Below are 20,531 nucleotides of genomic sequence, written 5' to 3' on the forward strand. Positions count from 1 at the left end.
GTTCGTGCATATGCGGCGCTGTTTTATCATATTAGATGCTTTATTTAAGTGTGTTATAATGCTTCTCTTCACGTTCACTCGGCGACTACTATAAGACACTTGTTGCACACTGCAGTAACCTAGATTGATATTAGGCGTGGTAAAACATGGTACACTCGTGGTAAATCAAGAAAACAAGATTTAAACAATAAGACTAACTGTTGAGCTGTATAACACTGATTAGATTTCTGTTGATGAATGTACCCAAACAGTTCCTTACCTGTCTAATAAAGCACATCATATATTAAAGCGTCTTTGGTGTTTTTTCATGGTTTCAATACAAAATAAACCGGAAACAAGGGTAACACGGTTATGATGTCATTGATAGGCGACGCACAGACATGGTCCGTGTTCTGGTTAAAATGACTTATTTCTCTGAATTTAAACATTCTTGGAAACATTTGCGTTAATGAAAGTACACAAGTCAATGTTGTTCTAGTGGTTTTTGGACATTTAATCCAAAAATCTTACATACTGTGCCTTTAAATAGTCAACCCTTTTACCGCGATTTTGGACCCCCAAAAAAAAAAGATTGAGAAAACTATCTTTGTAAAATATTAGCATTACATGTTTTCTAGACAAGGCTAGTAATGAAATGTAATAATAATCATAATAATACTTTTAAAATGCATAGAAGTGGCACAATGCAATTGCTTTTAAAATATTGTCTAAATCTTAACCTTAAAGGAATTTACATTAAAATCACGTATTCAAAATGGAAAATCTATCCAGGTGTATTTTAATTTACAGTAATTTACAGCCACAGCCAGGATATTTTCAGCACTGGACAGCACCATCTCTAGTCTAGCTGTATCTTTCTGGGGGTTTGTTAGTTGGTTGTTGTCTCATTTACATGCACGTCCACGCGATCCCTCTCTGTGAAGTGTTTACTGGAGCACTTCATTGATTCACTAGCCGTTGGTGCTCCAAATGTTCCTTCTCATGGGGTTTATTTGGCGGAGTGAGCGGTCCTCATGCGTCATTAAAAATAAATGTCGAAAAATAGTAAGAGAGCACGCGCTGGATCGTGAGATAAATGAGAACGCTCTCTTGGGTTGGTTGCGAGTCTGAATTAAACAAAATTTGAACGTCGATTTTAACTAATTTTACCAAACCTGCCAGACACTTAAGTAGGCTAAACTCTGATTATTCCTAGTTTTTGACGTAAATGGAAGAGACTTTTTGTTTTATTTTATTTTTAAATCGGGCGCGCGCACGATAGCCTACAGTTTTCGAGGCAGAACAAAACGTTAACTGACTGGATCGGCGCGCGCAGGGAGTCTGACTGAACGTTTTCTGAGGTAAGGCACCTCACGATAAATTATATCAATAGTGAATATTTAATCTGTATCTTTATCTAACAAATGGGGATTTATGTTATGGTACTTTAACGTGCCTGACAAAACCAGCGGCATATGTTCAACTGATGTTTCCAGAACGTCGCGAGGGGATGTGCTTGCAACGTCAAGACAACATTTTTGAAACGTTTTGAAATATTTATTACGTTAAAAACGTTTTTTTACAACGTTGTCGCGGAGAAGGCTCGCAGAATACGTAATGAATACAGGTTACGTCAGAGATTCGTGGGAAGTCGTCTTTCCAAACCAACACCTTTTTTCCACACCAATTCAGTGAACGCGGCTGGACTGATATATAAGGTACGGGTAAGACGTTTAATTACCGTTCTTTATTTTCCAAAAAGCCATTTTTGTTGTCTAGGAAGTCAGTAGGCTAAATACAATAATTTAGGCTATTTCAAGTTTTGAAACCTGCTCATTGTTTTCTCCTTTTAAGGGTTGGCACAACTAAGAGATGGCTAATTGAATTAAATCTGGATATCTGAAGCATTTCTCGTGGAATTGCAAGCCTGAATTCAAGGACTGTGAATAATGAAGACATCTGAGATTATGTGGGGCGCTTTTAACGGGGCATCCGAGACTAACGGGACTCGCGCGGAGAAAGTTCAGCACGTGCTCCAGCCTTTCTCATCCACTGTCGCTCTTCTTGTGCTGGGTTTGGTCATTATTGGGATTATATTAATCTCACTGACCACCTACCACTTTCACAAAAGCAAGATGAAGAGGAGGAAGATGCTCAGGGCACAGGAGGAATTTGAGCGGGATAACTGTGGCTCCTCTGTCCCGGTCAGGGTAAAGCCCGCACTGAACCGCTGCGTGATCGCTCGCCCCGCTCCACCGCAACACCCACCGACAAACACTGACGCTAAACAGCCCGAGGGAGTTAATGGATCCTCATAACGGGCCAATGAAAACGGGCTTTTGTAAATATGTCAGATGAGCAGGTATCTATATTATCTTTGTTCACGTTGGGAGTTATGATTATTGACCTTTCTTACGTCGTTATGGTGGACTTCACAGAGTCTCTGAATAATGACTATCCTTTAGTTCAATAACAGCTCAGCCTAATGCGTTATAAGTGAACATCAATGGATGGTGACCTCTGTATGTGCTGTCCAAGGTGCTGATTCCCCCCCCTCCCCCCGTACTTATTTGATCCATTGAATCCCTCGGTTTATTTGTAGTTCAGAACTTGAATGGTTTAAAATTAGAACTGAATGTTCAGTCGTGAGCAGAATGTCTTGATTTCATGTGCACATTTTTACATGTTGTAAATTGACTAGTTTATTCCAGTTTGCCCCTCTGGAGATAAAACATGTCATACTACATAATATATCTACAATGTTAAGTACATAATAATATTTAAAGGGCCTATTATTAATGTATCATTTACATTGCTCTGTTCAATATTTGTCAATGGTTACATTTGTGTCCCGGGGGGAAACTCAAGCCCCATATTGAATAATTAACTTGTTTAAATCGCATCATAAAAGTGTAAATGTCAAGGTATTATTACATTAATGAACCAGTATTAAGTAATATTCATTCATTTTTGCCTTTCCCTTTTTTTTAAACTGCCTGATATCATGGATTTTATTGTTTTTAACCGTTTCCACCGGTTACAATTGTGACCAAATTTGGGATTAAATGGGTTAATCCTGTCTAATCAGGAGGGGAATGATAGAAAACTATGAACTTTACTATTCTACTGTTAGTAACTATTATAGACTGTATATTTCTTTGTAGTTGTAGTTGAACATGAAACAATACTGCAGAGCTTAGACAGGAACTTTATCCTATGCACTTGATTTTGCTATAACCAAGCATTCAGCAGATCCATGTGTTCATCATGCCAATATCAAAGCACACTGATCTAAAAGATCATTAAAATGTTTCTCTCAGATTTATACTTCTGATTATTTTATGCTATTAAAGTGTACTCTTATAGTTGTAATGATTTTCATGTACAAATAAAGCTTATTTGACTACACATCATGCAGACAAACTGAGCATTTTTGCCACATTTATTATTAATGATTTAAATGTTTGTTTTTTATATTTCTGGAGTCATCTTGACCACAAAGGAGACCACATGCGTGGTTGGACAGTTATGAAAGCTGTTGCTTTTCCTCTGGCAAAGTTTCAGCATAATCCATGCCAAACTGCCGATCGTCATTTGCATCTTGTTATTGGAACACATGACAAAACACAGTTTTAGACCGTTTCCAGACTTAAATCTATTCTTATTGATCTATGATTATGTTTATAAAGGTATGAATATGTACAACTAATCTGGCATTTAATGTCTTACGGTACTGGGTGATCATGTGAAACGATTAACAAAGAGGTTGATTTGAGGGCCTTGATAAAAATGTCAGATTATCTCTAGAGATGTAAAAGCATGGAATCAGCTGAATGGTGTATTAGGGTCGGGAAGAGCTCTCCCGGGACAATAACTTTCCATGTCTATTCTATCTCAGCCCTATAGATGCAGCTGACACTAGTACATTCATTCTGTTACTTTTAAGAGGAGCTGCCTGCTATTCTAACTTTATTTTAAAGAAAATGAGATTTCTATAACTAGGATACAGTTTATCTGATGGTTAGAGTTAAAGTATAGACTGACCCATACACTCTAGAATCTGTTGCAGCACGCTGCATACCTGTCAGCAGTTTTGCAGCAACTCTAATTTATCCTTTGGGGTTAAAAAAAAGTAATGTTTCACCTGCCTCTCACTGTCACACCCATCTTGATTTATGACAGGCTCCTCTTGCAGACTTGTCAGCTCAGTAACATGAAATTCACAGTTTATCTCCCATGCGTGGATGAATAAGACTAAACTCCAAAATAAAATGACAATTATGATGGTCTCTATAAATGTGCACAAACAAGGACACATTATTTGATCAAAAGTGACTGTAAAGAGATTTATAATGTTGTGAACAAAATGCTGTCTTTCTATTCATCAAATAAGAAAGCACAGGTTCCACAAAAATATTGAACTGCCCAACTGTTTTCAACATTTGTAATAATAGTAAAAAGACTATTAACAAAGTCAATTAAATAATGAACAATGAACTAACAGAATACGCATATACACTATTGCCAAAAGATTTGGGCCGCCATGCCTTTACATGCACATGAAATTTAAAGACATCCCATTCTTAATCCGTAGGGTTTAATATGGAGTTGTCAGCATAGTTGCTTTTTTACTGTAACTAAGGGGCCAAGCCAACCCCTGAAAAAGAACCCCACACTATACCTTCCCCTCCACTAAACTTTACACTTGGAAAAGTTCAGTCAGGAAACAGTTCTCCAAAACCCAGCAACTGCCAAACCCAGACTCGTCCTTCATATTGCCAGACAGGGAAGTGTGATTCGTCACTCACTTCCTTTACTTTGTGGCTGAGTTGCTGTTGTTCCCAATTGCTTCTACTTTGTTATAATACCACCAACAGTTGACCCCGGAATATTTAGTAGTGACGAAATTTCATGAATGGACTTATTGTACAAGTAGCAACCTATCACAGTATCACGCTTGAATTCACTGCTCCTGAAAATGATCTATTCTTTCACAAATGTTTGTAGAAGCAGTCTGCATGCCTAGGTGCTTGAATTTATACACATTTGGCTATGGAAGTGATTGGAACACCTGAATTCAAAGATTTGGAGGGGTGTCCTACTACTTATGGTAATACAGTGTATATGACAAATTCAAATTCGGCTGTAAAGCAGCTCCAAAAATGACAATAGTGTGCTGAACACAGATCATGCAGTTCATCAATTATGAAACTAAACCAATTTAGCTCAAAATAATCAATGTTGATTCACTTCAGTTCAATAACAGTGTCAGTGCTCATACCATCCAGCTCAATTCAATTCAAGTTTTGTTCTTACACAAATATAAAATTACTTTCAAAATGTCGAATCATATGATAATCTTTCTAAATGTGCACATATAGTTGCTGCCGGGTTTTTGTTTCTCTCATTCCCACATACCAAGGCTGTTAAATTACTCAAACATGTTGGAGATAAATCTGTGCCTGCAGGGTGGACGCTTGCCTGTCTGTCCGCCGGGGCATGTGACTTTCACTGACAGCAAAGCTTTCTGGGCGGCCCTTCAAAAATCTGGGTATTTAAAGCACAAATTTGGAGCGAATCATCCTGACTGAGCACCTCGGCAAAGACTTGGGCCCCAGCTCTGAGTGCAGAGATGACAGATTCAAGCTTGCGTATCAGTGGGGGAGCCGTCAGATTTGGAGCCACCTATGGAGGCAACCGTCTGTTCTCCGGAGCTAGGAGCGGTGGAGGTGTTAGTGCGGCTCTGTCCCGTTCGCTCGGCATGGCGAGGGGGGGTGGAGCAGGAGCCGGTTTTGGCCTGGGAGGAGGTCTGGGGGCAGGTTTTGGAGCTGGAGCTGGTGCAGGAACAGGAGCAGGACTGGGAAGTCTCGCCATCGGTGGCGGCCTCGGCTTGGGTGCTGGAGGAGCCAGAGCAGCGGGAATTAGGGCAGGTGTGGCTCCTCTGAGAGCCCGTCTGGGGGGCAGAGTCTTCAAAATCGGAGGTTATGGTTTCAACCCATCCTTCATAAGCTCTACCACTGCGGTGGACGCAGGTTCCGGTCCAGTGCTCAGCATCGATCCAACACTCCCATCGTTGGACACAGTACAGATCACACGCTTGAAAGAGAAGGAGGAGCTGCAGGCCCTCAATGATAAATTTGCATCTTTTATTGATAAGGTGAGTAAAAGTCTGTTTTTTGTTTTTTGTTTTTTACTAAACTGGTTAATTACAAGCATTTTTACAAATATCATGCTAAACTGGATGAACAGGATAAGTAAAAAAGTAAAGCTTAAGGTTCTAATGTCTATGACTTTGTCATTTCACAGGCCCGGTCTCTGGAGCAACACAACGCAGTACTAAAAGCTAAGATTTCTATGTTTACTAACCCAGAGCAGGGCGGACCTGCCAGCACTTCCATCCTTCTGACCTCTGCCATCGGAATGTATAAATCTCAGATTGACAGCCTCACCGCTACTAAAGAAGCCATCATTGCTGAGATTGAGCACTATAAAGGCATTATTGATGATGTTCAAGCCAGGTGAATCCACAGAATATCTAATTCTATCACTGCAGCAGAAATGTACATTCATGTATAAAAATATACATTATTATTAAAAAGTGTTATTCAGCAACAATGCATTGAAAATGTATCAAATGTTACAGTAAAGACATTTATGATCTTGCAAAAGGAGATAACAGCCTTAACGTCTTATAAACGTTCTATCAACGAATCCTAACAAAACTATCGCAAGAATATTAAGCAGCAGTAGTTTAAAATATGTTAAAGAAACATCATTGCTTTTTCCAACATTAAAGCTAATTTTAGACTGTACATTTATCGTTCCATAAAATATTTCAGTGGACATTTGTAATTATATTCCACTTAACTGCTGCTCATTTAGTTCTATCTTCTTATTGGCACTTTGTGGTTTGATTTTAATACTCTACATGAATCTAGTTGGCATATGTAGTCAAGTAATTTTACTATAATGAGTAAGGGATTTAAAGTTCCTCAAATTATTCTTTATATATTTAACCACCTGCTTAGGTGTTTATCACAGATTAAATATGCCTTTTAGGTAAGAAAGGACCAGTCAAGGGGACAACTGCTAATGTACCTGTCCACTCTCTCCTCTTTTACTCAGGTATGATGAGGAAACAGCTCAAACCAAATCTCTGGAGCTCGACTGGACTGCACTGAAAGAGGTACGAAACATAAATCATACATCAGGAGGTTTCCCGTAGACTTACAGGTGACCGTTCTCGCCAATTCTCCTCCATTAGGAAGTGGATCATCTCTACCTTACCATCTTTGAGTTGCAAACCAGCATCAATGGTGTGGAGGATCATATTGCTCTGTCCAAGCAGGTGTATGACGCTGTGAGTCTGCAGGATATCTCTATTTCAATATACCTCAGTTTATTTCAGCACCATTAAAATGGATTATATATTTCCCCAATGGCCTAAGCTTGTGTGTATGTCTGTCCGGGTGTGTGTTAGAAAGTGAAAGAGGTGAGAAACATTGTGAGTGGTGGTGTGAAGTCAGCAGTGTCTATCTCAGTGGATAATGCAGCCCAGGCAAAGGATCTGACCCTAGCGCTGACTGAAGTCAAAGCCCACTATGAAGCCCTGGCTCAACGCAGCAAGCAGGACGCCCTCCTCTCAGTGCAGGACAGTGTATGAAACCTTTGTTCTCTAATAAGCAAGCTATACATACTCCTATTTGCCATATTGAAGGGATAGTTTACCCCCAAATTAAACTTCTGTCAACATTTACTGACTTTCAAGTTGTTCCAAATCTATGATTTTTTTCTTCTTCTGCTGAACACAAAAGATATTTTGAAGAATGTTGGTAACCAGTTGATGGACCCCATTGACTTATATAGTATTTTTCCCCCATACTTTGGAAGTCAGTGGGGTCCAACAACTGTTTGGTTACCATATCTTGTGTGTTTATCAGAAGAAAGAAATGCATACAGGTTTGGAACAACATGAGGGTGAGTAAATGATGACAGAATTTTTGTTTTTGGGTGAACTATCCCTTTAAACCATTTACAATAAGATTGTATATATTTGAATGTGGTCTTAATAAATTAATATTTATCAATTGAATTAAATCTATTTAATTATATATAAATATACATTTAAATATTAAGGATAATTATGTTTTGATTCATCATACCTAATGCATTTTATACACACACATACATTTTTATTATTATTATAATCAACATAATGCATTACATAGGGTGACCACCTCATTATTTATCTGTTGCAGGACAGTAGATCTAGATGGTATTGTAATTTCAGTGAAGAAAAAAATAAATTATTGAAATTTCATACATGCTTAGGTCTTTGGTGGTCACCCTATACATGCATGACTTTATGGTGAACTATACTGGATTCATCTTTTACAAACTGCTTCCCCCAAGTGGCGAGTGCTTGTATTGCAGGTGTAACAAAATGTTTTGGGCCAGACTGAGTTTAAATTACAGCCTCTTGTCTTTTGTTTGGCTATCTAGCTCTCGATGATGTCTGTATCCTCTCAGCCAAGTTCTCAGACACTCACCGCAGCCAAAGAAGAGCTGCGAGTTTACAAACTTCAGATCGACTCTGTGCAGAGGGAGATGGACAGACTCAAATCTCTGGTGCGTATTTAAGTGTTTCACAAGGTAGATTAAAGGGTTAGTTCACCCAAAAATGAAATTTCTTTCATTAATGACACACCCCAATGTCGTTCCACACCTGTAAGACCTCTGTTCATCCTCGGAACACGGTTTAAGATATTTTAGATTTAGTCGGAGGCCTTTCTGTCCTTTGAATGTAAGTGAATGCCCACTTCCTGTCCACGTCCAGAAGGTAAGAAGGTAATGAAAACATCATCAAAGTAGTCCATATGTGACATCAGTTGGTTAGTTAGACTCTTTTGAAGTGTCAACAAAACATTTTGGTCCAAAAATAACAAAAAATACGACTTTATTCAGCATTGTCTTCTCTTCTGCGTTTTTTTCCCAAACCTCAAATAAACATAGCAAATAAAGAATCAAACGGTGGCGAATCAGCAGATTGATTCGTGATTCATATCGCCAATGTCACGTGATTTCAGCAATTTGAGGAACACGGAAGACAATGCTGAATAAAGTCATATTTTTTGTTATTTTTGGACCAAAATATATTGTTGACGCTTCAAAAGAGTCTAACTAACCAACTGATGTCACATATGGACTACTTTGATGATGTTTTCATTACCTTCTGGACGTGGACAGCAAGTGGGCATACACTTACATATCTAAAATATCTTAAACTGTGTCTGAAGATGAACGGAGGTCTTACGGGTGTGGAACGACATTGGGGTGAGTCATTGATGAAAAAAAAATCATTTTTGGGTGAACTAACCCTTTAATCCTGGCTAAAAGATGTAACTTTGTACCTTTTTTGGCATTCTTGTAAATAACTGCTTGCCTCTTCAATGACAGAACTTGCAGCTGGAGTCTCAGGTGGAAGAGGCAGAATGTCACTCCAACTCTCACACAGAGACGTACCAGGATCAGGTTCTTACTCTCAAATCTCAGCTTGATGACCTCAGAAAGGTAAACCCAAATCAGACTAAATGATCGTTATTATTAACCTAATATACCTACTACATCTAAATGGGCATTTTCTTCAGCAAATTACTCATTACGGTCAAGAATATCAGGAGCTTCTCGCCAGCAAGATGTCCCTTGATGTTGAAATCACAGCTTATAAGAAACTCCTGGACAGTGAAGAGAACAGGTGAGGAGGTTTAACATGAGGAAACTTGATTTTGTTCACTCAACAATCACGCTGTATCTGTCTCGTGGACCAGGTTGAAGTCTGGAGGTGGTGTCACCGTACACATGTCTAAGACTGTAGTCGGAGGAGGAGCTGCTGCTGGAGGAGGAGGTCTAGGTCTGGGTGCGGGAGGTGCAGGCCTGGGTGGAGGTGCTGGTCTTGGAGGTGGATTTGGGCTGGGCGGAGGGCTAGGAGGAGGTCTTGGGGGACTAGGAATGGGACTGGGACTAGGTGGAGGACTGGGCTTTGGAGGAGGTGCAGGAAGTTCTTTCGGGGCAGGGAGCAGTTACATGTCCTCCAGCCTGAACAGCAGTGTCTGTAAGTATTCATAAATGCTTTCATACATTTATACACATGTATAGTGTGCTCCAAAGGTCTGAGGCCACATTGAAAATTGAAAGGCTAAAGAGAGACAAACCAAATACTAAGACATTTTCAAATTCATAATCTTTTCAGTTTATATTTTCACTTAAATTGTTCTGTTTACAATATAATGTATAAGTGAATTATATTAAAAAAGAAAAGCAACTTCAGTTGTGGACCCCACCTAACTTAACTCAAATGGTTAAAATGACCTTCATATATACTTTGCAGTGAAATGTCACGATCGCTTGTAGTCACACTTTCCGTTGTTTTCACCCAGTGTCATCCACTGTTTACTGAAGATTCACAACCTCCACTCATCAAGCCACAACAGAATGCTGACCTTCCACATATGGGGCACAGTGAAGAAGCCTACCATCAACGCCTCCCAAAAATATACACGCTTTGACAGCACCGTCGCATACAGTGAACATAACGATGAAAGATTAATTACCCATCTGTACTGATTTTGTACGGTCATTTTTGATGAGGGTCCACATTCTGTATTCATTTGAACAACAGATCAAAATGTCTATTGTTTTTGCACGATTTTGTTTATTTTCATTCATCACTCCCTGCTTCAATAAAATAAAAAATGATCCTAGTTATTACTGAGGAAAAAACACAGTGGTCTTTAATCTTTCTATGTAATAATGTCAATCAAATCACAATTCTAATAAACATTATTTTAATAATAATAATAATAGTGTCTGTAAAAAAAAAACTAAAATGTATATGCAAAAGTGTATCAAATGTACATGCACATTCTTTTAAAAATATATACATAAATAAATATAAAACAATGTCTATATAACGAATATGTTTTATATAAAATGTTAAAATACTGTATTTGTAATTGAATTAGACCAATCGATTAATATTTTAACCTTCTTAGATAATGGGTTACACTTTATTTTAAGGTGTCATTGTTACAGTGTAATTATATACACAGTAATATTAATTAATAATTATATATAATAATTAATTAATATCATGTACTATAGGATTAATAAGGTTTGGTTCAGGGTTAGTTGCATGTAAATGTGCATACATTTACTGGAGGAATGAAACATAGGCTATAACAAGTACGCTGAAAAATAAAGTATTACGGCATGTTTTCAAATATATCGCGAAATGAAGATCTTTATCAAATTTAAGCCATAGTAAAAACAAAAAACTGTTTCAAAAGCGGAAAAAAACACCCACACACCACCTACTTTTTCAAATGTCAGAAAGGCCAAATAATGAAACCACCCGAGCCTATAGCATTGAAAAGCTACGTCTCGCAAACATTTACCAGCTTTTATTTGCTTCGAAAGACCCTCCAAACGTGTGTTAATTATAAAACTAATCTCTAACAGTTTGTCTCTGAAGATGTTTTACCTTTAAAATAATATTCTGCCCTATATATGAAACAACAATAAGGTTCTAGGTGATTCTCTGTCTGGTTGCAACAGTTGTTGTAGTTTTGTGTGTGTGTGTGTTTTTGTCACCAAGTGCTAATGAAGGTGGCTGCATTTCAAAGTTTTGACATTTTGTATGACTAAACACTCATGTAGCTAGCAGACTTTGAAGGTGGTGTTTTCACCTCTTCTTGTGTGTTTGTGGTGGTCTCTTCACTGGTGTCCGGCATGATTCTGTGCGGATGTGGTTACATTCAGTTTGAAACAGGAAACACTCAGGTTTATTCTGCTCTCTCATTAGTCCTTCATTCGACTTCTAGCTAAATCCATCACAATGGAGATCGGTGCCACGGTAAAGGTAACAGCTCACCACTATTAACCTTAATAATGTGCATGTGTGAGTGAAGGTAGTTTTTTAACTTGTCAGATACTTGTAGCACTTTTTTTTATCACATTAAATGACCTTTTATTAATGTAATAAACTATTGATGGTTACATAACTTGCATCATGTGGTTCAGTTCGCTGCTGATAACTAACTCATGGTACTTCTTCATCCAACTCTATCAAGTTCAATTATCTTCACACATATGAATAATTGCCTTATCTTGATCTGTGCCATTGTGTCAAGAGTGGTGAGAGCTGTATTTGTGGTAATGACTATAGAGAACACCAATTTGTTCTCATTTCCTTACTTTGCGTGAAAGAAAATCTGTAAACCTTGGAGAGAATTAAATTAGATGGAAGATAATTATATCTTCTTTTTTTGTTGTTGTATTGTTCAAGGCATGATTGAAGTCCAAAGCCAGCAAGGAGTTGTCCTTGCCATCACTTCTTTGGCATGTCTTGGTTGCATTTATGCTCTCTGTCTCTGCTGCAGAAAGAAATCTTGTAAGTAGGCTGACATCACGACGGTTCTATAAAAATGCATTGTAATTTATCTCAGATGCTTAGATTTTATGTTACGTGTGCACTATAGATATGTTTGTCTCTGTAGTCTAATGTAGCTATAATTTTATTTTTGAGCTATGCAACAAGAAGACAATGACCTGTATGACCAAGATCCTTTGTAAGTAAAATGTTTTATCTAATGATAAATGTTAATGATTAATTATTATTAATTTCACTACTTAATATAATGAATAATAAATTGTATGTGTGTGTGTGTGTATGCAAATGCACACTTACAAATAATGGATGGTATTATAAAATAAAATAAAAATAATAAATGTATTATTATTTTTGCTTTCAGCATTTTAGATGGTAAATTTACTGGCAATAAACAATCGAACACAGGTAAACTACTTTCATCACATTCGTTTTTTTTTTTTACATGAACATGTAGTGTCAATATATATATATATATATATATATATATATATATATATATATATATATATATATATATATATATATATATATATATATATATATTTATATATTTATATATATAGTTTGTTTTTTTAACACTTTTTCTTTCAGAACTTCAGAATGCACTTTTCATTATTCATGAACAAGATTGAATAAATATCTTGTCTTTTTTTAGTGATTAGACAAAACCAAAGAGAGAGGCTCTCAACCTCAAGGTGAGGTCCTTGTCATTACAGCTTGCCATTTCGTTTTATTTACTGTTATATTCACGTCCACTTTATCTAAAATACCATATTATTTTGAGTGGGGAAGGGGATGTTCTTGTAATGAAAGCTATGGCTGTAATTAGTATCTGAACAAAATCAACTGCTGCCTTTTCTGAATAGTCATGATAGAAAGATCAAAATAAAGAAAATGTTTACTACATGTATTTTCACAGGGAATCCATGGCGAGCAGGCCTGCGATTAGTAAGATTTTTAAATTTGCAATGTTTGGTACCAGTTTAGGACATTTTTTGCAATATTTTGATGTTATCATTTTTGTTATTTCCCAGCATGCGACATGCATTGGAGTTATCAGAACCTTCCAGATGGTATGAGTCATTGTTAATGCTATCTTAAGACGTCATTTTTATTAATGAACCTGTAGCCTAAAGTGATGCATGTTTTTGCTTCTGCAACAGGCATCATGGAACCAACATATGTGTGAGTGTAGTTTCTCATATGGTTATGTGAGGAAAACAAGCCAGATACTAATCAAAGACTTTGGTTTTCAAAAGATAAGCTTGCTTAAAGTTATGCTTCAGTCTAAATATGATATGCTTACATGCATTTTATGTTTACAGGGACCCAATTCCAAATTCTATTTATGTAAACGGCGATGAAACAGGTAAATGTGTGCTGATAATTGTTAGTCTAATTCAACCGTTGAGCACGGTTCGCTTTCTTCAGTCGTGTTCACAGGAAAAATGAGGTCGTGACACATTTTAGACTAAGTACCCGTGAACTGGTGAAGATGCCAAAAAGCAGTTGATGATAAATACAGAATGTCTATTTCAAAAGACGCCACAATTCACACACAACTGAAAAAAAGAGTTCATAGGCGCATGATACATTGCACAAATGGATGACGATGCTTAAAGCTGTTATTTTAATGAAATGTCACATTCCTCAGATTTGGATACTGGAACATACGGAAATGTTTTCCCAACAAAAGAAGTGCAACATGACTCAGGTTGGTGTTTTCAGCGATTCTGACAGATGTTAGTAGTTTAGACCTGTCATTAATAACATCAATTAATATTATTACACTATATAATGATTTTCAAAATAGGCCCCAATGTCACCCTAAGCTCAACAATAATATATATATATATATATATATATATATATATAGATATATATAAACATTTTTTGACCTTTTTCCCCCCACTACCTTGAGCGTAATTGGCACCTAGCTTTCGCACACACACATAAGCATTAATGTACACAGGTGTTAGCTAAACCTTATTTGTGAAAAGATATTATTGTAAAATTCTTATATTAGGATAGATTGAGAACAATTTTGAGATTTTAATTTAAGATTTAAGATATACAAATAAAACATGTTTATTTTTGTGTTCAACAGACAGCTGTAATTATGAAAACTTGAAAAACGAGAGTGAGGAAGGTAATATGTTCATTTTTGGTTGATAAAACATTTCAATAACACTTCAGTTTGGGGTCCAATTCTCTGTTAACTTGTTCTGTATTAGCATGCATATTACTAGGATATTGGCTGTTTATTAGTAATTATAAAGCACATATTAATGCCGTGGTCTACAGCCCTTAATCCTACCCAATACCTGAACTACATTCCTATTAATAAGCAGTAAATTAGGAGTTTATTGAGGCAAAAGTTAATAGTGAATCAGTTCCCCATACTCAAGTTACCAAAAATTATGTTGAAACGGCACCCCTCACTTTGTTCTTTCCCTTCTATACAGAATCAGACTACGTGAATGCACCAAATAAATAAGAAACATCTTTTTAACAGAATGAAGATAAATTTGCTTCATCTTATTTTTAGGTTGATGTGCATTTACTGTTAAGTTAAAAAGTGTACTGTGTTGAAATTTTAATCGTCAAATAATGTTGAGCTCTGCTGATAAACAGCTCAATTCAGTGTTAACAAACAAATATGGACAAGTGCTATACAGCTTTTAAAAGAGGGTCTACAATAAAGGCGTGCAATCTTTAAGCATGTTTCATAAAGGGGTGACACGAGTCAGATGTTTGTTTTCTTCATCTTGATGTTTTTTCCTCCTTGCTCTTAAATTTCCATAACGATTTTGAAATCGAAACCTTTAAAACTGTAACTTTTTCTAACATACAGTACAAGGGAATTAATTGTTTGGAAAAAAACATAATCATGCTTTATAAATTGCCTCAAATTCTCATTAGGTAAATGGAATTTGTTCTACTATGTTGCTCCTTGTCCTTGTGATAGTAAAAACAAGTCATTCACAAATATCATTTTGTACATTTTTATTACTGCAACTTGTCATTTTTTTAATCGTTTTTCAAAATATAAAAGTTGTGGAGGTTAAGAACAACGAGGAGACGTGTGATTATTTGGTAACATCTATTGTTTAGCTTGCATCAGGTGCAGCCGTCTTGCTGCACAGTCGACCCAATAGACCAGCCATCTGTAACAGAGAGTTCACCCCTTCTGCCACTTTCATATGAGTGTAGCCAATTTCCTGAAAATTAAAAGTATAATGAAGTGTGATTCAAATTAAAATTGGTTTATCTCTGTACCCATCACTGTTATTTAATACTTTCACTCATGGAAAAAATAAAAATGGCTTTGAAAAGGTAAAAACATTTGTGTGATGCTGCCTCTATTGTGCTAGGGGTCAATGCAATATAAGAGAATAAATGACTGACTGCACCTTTAAAGTTAAGTTTAAAGCAAATGTAAATGCTTCTTAGGGAGATACTACAATGGCAATACATACCTTAATATATTCCAGCTTTAAATATTCTGCCATCTGAAGGGTCTTGCACACTCTAAAGATGTTTCCGATTATGTCCTCCGGTGAGTATCCGAGTGACCAAAGCTGCTCAATAACCTGTAGAAAGAGGAATCATTTTTGCCTGGTGTCCAGAGTCTTATTTCTCAAACGGATACTGAATATTTTCAAGGGTAAATGTTTAGTGGTACCTTGTAGGCTTCATCAATGTTGGCATTGACGCAGTGTTCTAGCATGCTTTTAACCAGCAGAGGATGTGGCTCATCACACACCTGCAGAATCAACACTGTTTATACATCATCAATACATACAAATTATTTCCATGCATTAGAAAAGAACAAAACAAAAAATACCTTAAACACATTTTCACTGTTGATGTAACCAAATCCAGAGTTTGTTGACTGCAAGTTATTCAGAGCCTATATAAATAAATAAAAATACAAAAAAGTTATACACTAAAGTATAGTATATGTCATACAATTTATCACAATATCATTTTTTTTAACATGTTGGTCAACATAAAAAATACTGTACAATAAATTCCAGGACTATCAATGATTTTGAACACTACTTTTTTAGTTTTCAAACACTATAATTATAAATCAAACTTATCAAATAATATCTATCATTTTAAGTTTTTTTAAAACTCAAATTACAACTATAGAGTAATAATATCTTAATTAATATTTAATGTATTTACGTATTTAATAATACATATTTTCAAAGCTTAAAATGGATATTATCGGACAAATAATTTAATATTATGTTGGCATACTTTGTATCGAGAAAAGGTCTGGTGAGGGTTTATCAGATGGGTTGCAGTGTTAAAAGACTGTATTTGTGGATTGATTTATTGAATAAGTCAAGCACTTTTCAAGCATCTCTACATAAATATAGCTATTTTTCGAAGGTTTACCAGGACTTCAATATCAAGAAGTCAAATTCAAGTACTTTAAAAGGGGGCATATAATGAAAATCTGAGTTTTTCCTTGTTTAAGTGCTATAATCTCCATGGTATCTACAAACTCAGAAAACTATCCATTAGAAATTTAAACTTTTATAGCTTTAAAAAGCATGGAAATAATACACTTTAATGATGAAACAAGAACTATGCTATCCGTGAGAATGATCACAATATGGATGATAAATCAAAACCAAGCAGATATCAATAGTATTTGGTAGATAATCTGATTGAGGCAAGAACTGTGTAGAGAGGGGGTGGCACAGCGGCTTATTTGCTTTCAAAGGCACATGCACGAAAACAGACTGTTGTTGACTAGTCAGAAATGGGTAATTACAGCATGGATTTATAAATGATCTATGAGGTATTTTAAGCTGAAACCCAACAGACAAATTCTGGGGACAACTGAAACTTAAATTAAATCTTGTAAAAATGGGCATTATAGGTGTGTAATAATGTACATACATAAAAAGAAAAAGATCATTGACCTCACCTGTCTCATATCCCCTTGAGCAGTGAAGATGATGGCCTCAAGTCCATCATTGGTGACATGCAAGTTCTCCTTCTCTACCACCTCGGTCAGACGCATCATGATCTGGTCGTCTCTGAGTTTGCTGTAACGTAGCACAGCACAGCGGGACTGGATGGGCTCTGTAACGCAACGATAGGATCATCTGAAAAAACTCTGTACTTTGAAGCATGTTAAAATGACAATCCATAATAAACAGCATTTTGTTTTTTATGTGGCACATCACTCACCTATGATCTTATCCGATGCATTACATGCGAGTGCAAAGCGTGTGGTTTTAGAGTATATCTCCATGGTTCTTCTGAGAGCCTGCTGAGCTCCATCTGTCATGCTGGTTTAGAAATACAAACACGTACTTAAAGAAAGCATTTTTTATACATCTAATAATTAAAATATATAATATATTTTATGGAGTTTGTCTACTGAAATTTCTTGGAAAGATATCTTAAAAAGATGGTGCTGCTGTGAATAAGCTCTAAAGACAGGCTGGGCAACAGTGGTAAAATAACACTACTCTGATAATAATAATCTAGGACCATATATTATTTGAATAATTGGTTAAAAATACAGTTTTATTCAAATTAATAAATTTTATTAAAAAGGCAAATTAATACAATTATACAACAAATACTTTTAATAATTACAAAAAATAAAAGATATAAGGTTTTCATACAAGTGCATTCATAATTTTTTGTTTGTTTTAGCCCAGAATTTTTATTGTGGTGCATCATAAATTTTTTTTTTATATATTTTTGTCGAGCCCTGTATGTATGCATGTGTGTATTTTATATATATATATATATATATATATATATATATAATTTTTTTTTTTTTATACAAATTATTTAAAATACTTTTTACCTGTCAGCTTCATCCAAGATTATGATCTTGTGGCGACCTTTAGGGAGTGTGACCTTTTGCTGGGCAAACATTTTGATCTTGTTTCTTACAACATCAATACCACTGGAATAAATAATACACAAACAAATATAAACAAACATGATTATCCCAAAAATCAGTAGAAAACCTGTTTTTTAAAAAAAGTGTCATTAGTTTCCCTTTACAATGCCATCTATTTAAAGGGTTAGTTCACCCAAAAATGGAAATTCTACTCAACAAGTCACCATGTCAAATGTCACCTCGTCATGCCAAACCCGTAAGACTTTAGCTCATCATCTGAACTCAAATGAAGATTTTTTGGAGGGGATGAAATGTGGGAGCTTTCTATCCCTCCATTGACAGCTATGCAACTACCACTTTGACACTTGCAAAAATATAAAGAAATTGTAATACCTAATCAAAATTAATTGAGCTGTTTAATCCAAATTTTCTAATGAGACTTTATTCACTTTATATGATGAAAATATTGTTAGGCTTTAATTCACATATAAACATTCATCAACTCACACATCAGTTGTGGTAAACGGAAGCCAAAGCATGTTTGCTTGATGTGCAAGGACCCATGAGGTTCATTCTCGTGTGCTACACAGCACATTTGAGGTTTGATCTCACTTGTCAAAGCAGGTTCGGTTGAGCTCCTGTTTGTTCGCTGCTCACTGTTTATGTGAATAAAAACCCAAATTCAATCTGTTCATCATATAAAGCAATAGTCTCTTCAGAAAATTTTGACTTATATAGTTTCATCAGAAAGATAATTTGTGTTCCGTAGATGAATGAAAGTATTATGGGTTTAGAACGAGCAAATTTTCATTTTGGGGGTGAACTGTCCCTTTAAGTGTGCTTCTTACCGGTCATTTGAGGCATTCAGCTCAAGTACAGCATCTTTCATGGCTGGGCCAAGAAGAGCTCTAGCCAAACACAAAATGCTGGTAGTTTTTCCAGTGCCAGGAGGACCCTAAAAACAAACATTGTTTAATGCATAGCATAGGGATATATCAAAACGTAATTTTAGATGGCATTTGGATGTGAAAGCATATTTTAACTCACAGCAATGATGATGTTAGGCACATTTCCTTCTCTTGCAAACACCTGCGACAATAATGGCCCAAAAGAGTTAACATGTCAGCATTTCCATAAGTCTATTCACCACTGCAGGCATATAACGTAACGTTACCGATACTGACCTCCAGTCTGCTGACAGTTTCTTCATTTCCAACTATTTCATTCAACTTCAGAGGTCTGTATTTTTCAACCCTGGAAGTAATAACACACTTAAATCACAATTACCAATTACAATGAACATGCAACCGCAAATAAAATCGAGCTAGGCAATTCTGTTGCTGTATGGAAGTTATACTGCAGGCGACATTTTGGCGATATTAAAATTGACTTAAATGCCACGACAGCGCGCTTACAAACAGCCACAAACAGTACCATGGTAGTTCATAAGCAGTCGATGATGTTTTCGGTGTATTATTGTCTTTTTTAGGCGGTCCGTCGGCTTGAATTTGTTCACTGTCTGTCTCTTTCATTTCAACATCCATGTTGACCGTCAGCAGCGCGTATTCCCGCCACGACAGGAACAAAACATATGTCGTCACTTCCGGCAAAGGGAGCCCCTACATTTTTATTTAGATTAATACTTTTCGACAATATAGCAGCATTAACAAGCTAGCAAAGAAAATGTAAAATCTGATCAAATGTATTGAATAAAATAGTTATATTGCCCTTTAAGATAATAAGTTCAATAAAGAAGCATAAGCTAAAGCAATAAATAAAGGAACACTTACAATATTTTATTTTAATAGTTTTCTGTATTTTACGCCAAAATGTTACAGAACGACCGCAATGTTAAAATAGATTCAGCACTGTCAATGAGCAAATGTCAAAATAATTATAAAAAAAATTAAAAATTAAAAAGAAATACACTTTATTTCTATAATTACTTTTATTATTATTATTATTATTATTATTATTATTATTATTATTATTATTCATTTTTTATTTTTTAAATAAATAAAATACTAACTTGCAGGATGAAACATGTGAAAGTTAACTCACAACTCATAACCTTCAGAGCATCTGTTGGTCAACTTAAAGTTTCTCACACTGACAAATGGATCAGATTATCTCTTTGCATTCAAATCTAGGACAATGATCCCTAACGAGACTGCAAATATGATGATGATAATAGCTTTACTTGCTCTGAATACACAATGC

At 35.9% G+C, this 20,531-nt stretch overlaps 3 protein-coding genes across 4 annotated transcripts; 2 read left to right on the forward strand and 1 right to left on the reverse strand.

Moving 5' to 3' along the window:
- Nucleotides 1-873: 873 nt before the first annotated feature.
- Nucleotides 874-10,760, forward strand: si:dkey-183i3.5 (uncharacterized protein LOC566445 homolog). Its single transcript, XM_067424715.1, has 11 exons — nt 874-1,340; nt 5,448-6,136; nt 6,286-6,497; nt 7,105-7,165; nt 7,244-7,339; nt 7,460-7,636; nt 8,482-8,607; nt 9,436-9,549; nt 9,627-9,733; nt 9,807-10,090; nt 10,416-10,760. Exons 2-11 carry the CDS (start codon nt 5,612-5,614, stop codon nt 10,433-10,435), a joined length of 1,722 nt encoding a protein of 573 aa, XP_067280816.1. The 5' UTR covers nt 874-1,340; nt 5,448-5,611; the 3' UTR covers nt 10,436-10,760.
- A 314-nt stretch (nt 10,761-11,074) lies between these two features.
- si:dkey-183i3.6 (LAT2 domain-containing protein) lies at nt 11,075-15,282 on the forward strand. 2 transcript variants are annotated; one of them, XM_067424098.1, is made up of 12 exons: nt 11,075-11,896; nt 12,323-12,427; nt 12,563-12,605; nt 12,789-12,832; nt 13,083-13,122; nt 13,347-13,375; nt 13,462-13,500; nt 13,591-13,612; nt 13,753-13,796; nt 14,082-14,141; nt 14,535-14,576; nt 14,893-15,282. In XM_067424098.1, exons 2-12 carry the CDS (start codon nt 12,325-12,327, stop codon nt 14,922-14,924), a joined length of 498 nt encoding a protein of 165 aa, XP_067280199.1. In that variant the 5' UTR covers nt 11,075-11,896; nt 12,323-12,324; the 3' UTR covers nt 14,925-15,282. The 2 variants fall into 2 exon arrangements, with proteins under 2 accessions (XP_067280199.1, XP_067280200.1); XM_067424099.1 differs by lacking the exon at nt 12,563-12,605 and having other exon boundaries at nt 11,077-11,896; nt 12,797-12,832.
- A 136-nt stretch (nt 15,283-15,418) lies between these two features.
- Nucleotides 15,419-19,904, reverse strand: rfc2 (replication factor C (activator 1) 2). The gene is made up of 11 exons (XM_067424097.1): nt 19,746-19,904; nt 19,496-19,565; nt 19,359-19,400; nt 19,160-19,266; nt 18,273-18,374; nt 17,642-17,742; nt 17,376-17,533; nt 16,275-16,340; nt 16,113-16,193; nt 15,907-16,020; nt 15,419-15,648 (listed from the first exon to the last, which is right to left on the reverse strand). The coding sequence occupies exons 1-11, from the start codon at nt 19,853-19,855 to the stop codon at nt 15,538-15,540; spliced, it is 1,062 nt and encodes a 353-aa protein (XP_067280198.1). The 5' UTR covers nt 19,856-19,904; the 3' UTR covers nt 15,419-15,537.
- Between the last annotated feature and the right edge of the window lie 627 nt (nt 19,905-20,531).

This window comes from Pseudorasbora parva, chromosome 18, assembly GCF_024679245.1.
Source record: "Pseudorasbora parva isolate DD20220531a chromosome 18, ASM2467924v1, whole genome shotgun sequence".
Classification (NCBI taxonomy): domain Eukaryota; kingdom Metazoa; phylum Chordata; class Actinopteri; order Cypriniformes; family Gobionidae; genus Pseudorasbora; species Pseudorasbora parva.

What these genes read in the sequence shown, in the direction of transcription:
- si:dkey-183i3.5 (XM_067424715.1), top strand. Translation starts at nt 5,612, where the DNA reads ATGACAGATTCAAGCTTGCGTATCAGTGGGGGAGCCGTCAGATTTGGA. An exon ending in TGGACAGACTCAAATCTCTG is followed by an intron (nt 8,608 to 9,435) that starts GTGCGTATTTAA and finishes CTTCAATGACAG; the next exon opens with AACTTGCAGCTGGAGTCTCA. An exon ending in AGCTTGATGACCTCAGAAAG is followed by an intron (nt 9,550 to 9,626) that starts GTAAACCCAAAT and finishes CATTTTCTTCAG; the next exon opens with CAAATTACTCATTACGGTCA.
- si:dkey-183i3.6 (XM_067424098.1), top strand. Translation starts at nt 12,325, where the DNA reads ATGATTGAAGTCCAAAGCCAGCAAGGAGTTGTCCTTGCCATCACTTCT. An exon ending in CTGTATGACCAAGATCCTTT is followed by an intron (nt 12,606 to 12,788) that starts GTAAGTAAAATG and finishes TTTTGCTTTCAG; the next exon opens with CATTTTAGATGGTAAATTTA. An exon ending in AGAAGTGCAACATGACTCAG is followed by an intron (nt 14,142 to 14,534) that starts GTTGGTGTTTTC and finishes TGTGTTCAACAG; the next exon opens with ACAGCTGTAATTATGAAAAC.
- rfc2 (XM_067424097.1), bottom strand. Translation starts at nt 19,855, where the DNA reads ATGGATGTTGAAATGAAAGAGACAGACAGTGAACAAATTCAAGCCGAC. An exon ending in ATCTTGGATGAAGCTGACAG is followed by an intron (nt 17,743 to 18,272) that starts GTAAAAAGTATT and finishes TTTCTAAACCAG; the next exon opens with CATGACAGATGGAGCTCAGC. An exon ending in CTCAAGGGGATATGAGACAG is followed by an intron (nt 16,341 to 17,375) that starts GTGAGGTCAATG and finishes TTATTTATATAG; the next exon opens with GCTCTGAATAACTTGCAGTC.